The 3,735-nt window shown below is 37.3% G+C and overlaps 1 protein-coding gene across 2 annotated transcripts in view; it reads left to right on the top strand.

Moving 5' to 3' along the window:
* Positions 1–723: 723 nt before the first annotated feature.
* LOC137974462 (receptor-type tyrosine-protein phosphatase delta-like) overlaps positions 724–3,735 on the top strand; it is a 78,660-nt gene continuing 75,648 nt past the window's right edge. For both annotated transcript variants that reach the window (XM_068821471.1, XM_068821472.1), the window contains exon 1: positions 724–880. In XM_068821471.1, the coding sequence (XP_068677572.1) occupies positions 826–880 (55 nt within the window). In that variant the 5' untranslated portion in view covers positions 724–825. The remainder of the gene's footprint in view (positions 881–3,735) is intronic.

Below are 3,735 nucleotides of genomic sequence, written 5' to 3' on the forward strand. Positions count from 1 at the left end.
TCACTCTTTTTTCGTAGGCCGCGCGCATTTTTTTTTCTCTTTTCGGACTATCTGGGAGCCTGGAACAGGCGATTTGTAGCTCAATTAGAAAGTAATTCAACCGTATATACGGACCTGTCAAAACTTAATGTAACCTTAATTTTTATAAGGACGTGATCTGGATGTGATTAACCAATTTTAAAAACATACTCACCCAGAAAGTCAGTTAAGAACGCCTTCATTTCGCTCATTTCTTTTTATTGTTTTTGTGAATAGAATAAATAAAGGTAAAAGAAATGTGAAACTGTAGTCTAACAAGACAATTAACTGAATTAAATACGTTGGGGCGTTATTGCATGATACACTGAACAACATCTCAGTCTGTAGTCGAACCGGCTTAGTACACCACACAACTTTAAGAACATACTGAACATGCTAAAAACGTTTCCGGCTCAAATAGCAAGGAAATAAGGACCTTCAGCTTCAGCCCCGGAATTACACGTTCTAATAAAGAAAGATTGTATCCTCGATTATCGAAAACAAGCATTCTGCAAGTACACACATGTTAGCTTATCAAATGGTGCTGCTAGATTTATCAAGCTTATTTGATTTACAATCTTGCATACGAGTATTTCTATTTACAAACCCTTCTCCGTTTTATGCTTGACCAGGCTGTCTGTCATTTCAAACAGAAAGCGAATGAATTTGCATAGATGCAATTAACATAATCATTTTAAGGCTAAGTTGAATGTTATTTATTTGTATCCCAGTATGTGACGATGCGTCATTGAAGATTCAATAATATTAATCACAATTTAAGAGAAGGAAGTTATCTATTTGGTTGAAATGGCCTGCACCGGATTCTTTCTGATATTAGCTGCGCTGTTGTTCACAACAGAAGGTTGGTTGCCTCGGTGTAAACTTGTGTGTTGTAAGAATAGAGTTATGCATAAGTGCATTTCAGTTTCCCGTCTCTATACTTTTAAGGATTTTCGTCCGTCAGAGTCATTTTTCGAATTGAAATGTTCTTAATGTAGAATGTCAGGTGTATTCTTGTTTATATTCATTTACAATTCTGTCCATCTCGCCAGTTCTCGTCGATTTTTGACAGTAGCTTCCGGGACCGAGGAGTGAGATTCTCTGCTGGGGACCGGTGTATAGATTTATATATTTTTTTCTTTATATACATATCTGTTTGCTGAATTGTTTAATCAAGACTCGGAAGTTTTGGGAGTGAACAAGAAAAGATCTCATAAGTAAAACAGTCGATGAGTTCGTCGGGATAGAGTCATTCGAATTTTTCGTTCCAATACATTGCACAGGAATACTTAACTGTGAGCAATTAAGGAAAACATGTACGTATTCATCTTGCCAGAAGGGTACCCCATATTATACAATGCCGTAATCCAAACTTTGTATGGTCACCATGAAGGAGAGAGTCAATCAGTTTTATTACGATTGCAATTTTATTTTTTAGGTAATTGATAAGTAATTGTAAACTGAGACCATTCAAAACTGAAAGTAGAGAGCACATTCTCTGCATACTTCGCTTCCTTAAGATGTTATTCTATTCTGTCTATTACAACTAACGCTTATGTACAAAGAATCAACAAAGTACTTTGCAGAATCTCTACTTATTCTTGACATGATTTCAGACCCCTTTCTACTCCTAAGTGAGAGTATTAGAGTATACTCGAGTGATTGGTATTTGTCGTTCGCGCAGAAAATTCATCTTCCGCTTTTGATGAAATTTATGTTTCTTAGATGAAGGAATTAAACTGATTATCTTTTTAAAGACTACACATGTCAAAAAAATTAAATCCTCCAGATATTAGAATGGCCTGTTTTCTCCAAGTTATCAGTTTCAGCGATCAAAGCGATCAGTTTTTTCTAGAAATGATATTGAAAGAGAGTCACAGTTTAGAGTATTTTAGCTTTAAAAGACTAAGATCAAAACTTGTAGAACTGGATATTTTGCTGACGCTATTGGGATTTAAATGCAATATTTAAGGGGGGTCGCTCTCAAGTACCAAACCGGACCCCTTCAATTGTCATTCTCGAATTTCTTTACAGTTATCCTTGTTTGTGAAGTGTGTTCTATTTAAGATTCCTTTTTAGGGTTCGACCCACAACAATCTTTGGTAAATCACGTGACCAAAACAGAAGGTGCTTAACGCAACAGCATGAGACCATTATGACACAAAATCTGTAGCATGGATTGTAAAAGAAATTATTTCTCAAAAAAATTATCACGTCATAAGGCCCTCCATTGATACATTTTTAAAATATCAGTTCTATTTTTTGTCCAACTAGAAATTCCAAGCTACACTTTACGAAAAATGATGCGATGGTTCCCATCCGGTTAAAAGACCGTCTTCCTTTCCGCCGTTTCCTGAGAGCTTTTACCTGATTTTCACTGAAACGCAATGCATAGGACTGGAACTAGTTGCGCATGCGCCTTCTGATTGAATTGATGTCAGATTTCCACTAAAAAAGCTACTTCATAGAACCATACATGCCATACCTTAGCAACCATTGTCTTTGCGTAGTTAAGAGCCATCCCCCTTAAGTTACATAGGCAGTTGTCATTATCTCGGGCCAGTCCTAACCAAGGCCACGGCACAAGGTTCATAATTCGGTTCAGTTTCTTTTTCACTCACTTGCGCCGCTTTTTCGCAGGCGCAAACTACAAACCTTCAACGATTTTGATATCTAGACTCCATGAGCTCCTCTCTTTTGAGTGCGGACACAACTAGTAACACTTAAGCCCCGGCTACATGTTCAAACATTGTTATAAAGCATTTGTTGGATCAACAATGTTAGAACGTCTAGCATGCATGTTCGATGGCGTTCGTTCCACATTTTTTGTTGGAAGAATGTTTTGATTTCGATCAAACATTTTGTCCAACATACAATAAATGTTGAAGCGTGTAGCCACCCTTTCAACAATGTTGTATTGCGAAGACCAATCAGAGTTAAGGGTCTAGTCTCCAAAACACAAACAAAACATACGCCATCACAAGGCTGCGTGACTAAAGTGACGTGTTTCCAACAATGTTATATGCGTATCCAACATTTTTAGAAGCGTTCTTATAACAATGTTTGGACGTGTTCTTCTAACAATGTTACAACGTGTAGCCAGTGCTTTAGACTCGAGATTTTTCAAACACGTCTGTTATCAGTTAAATTGCACATAGCAGGCCTTTTTTATACCTAAAATAACCCTTTTTTAGGAATGTTCTTTAGTATTCAGCGATTTCCAGAGCATGTAAAAATTAAACGCATCAAACAAATAAACGCAAATAACTTTAAAAAATCCTCGCGCACAACCTAACAACGTAAGTCATGATGTTGTCTGTCAGGAGTCCCGTGTCTGTCGCAGCCGGATATGCAAATAGTGAACTTTGCTTATTTCTGGATGAAGCTTACTTCTTTGAAGAGATAGGGAGATACCAAAAAAATTTATTCCCCGGCGAATCTTTGAACAACGTTAGAAAGGAAACAAAAAAAATTCTTCTTGAGTTGACTTAACTATATGTGAACGAGAAACGGTTGTTTCCATTTGTCGACCAAACATTTTCTATCCCCGCGACGCACTACTCCTCTCATTCCATTACTATCGCTGCTATGTCGAAATTACTACCGTTCATGTTTACGTGATGTTACAACGCTTCCACCATTGGCGCTTCTTAGCAATGCGATGAAAAAGCCCGGCTTCACAATTACTTGAAAATCCTCTAATGTGTTCTGACGAGG

The sequence above is a fragment of the Montipora foliosa genome, chromosome 10 (assembly GCF_036669935.1).
Source record: "Montipora foliosa isolate CH-2021 chromosome 10, ASM3666993v2, whole genome shotgun sequence".
Lineage (NCBI taxonomy): Eukaryota > Metazoa > Cnidaria > Anthozoa > Scleractinia > Acroporidae > Montipora > Montipora foliosa.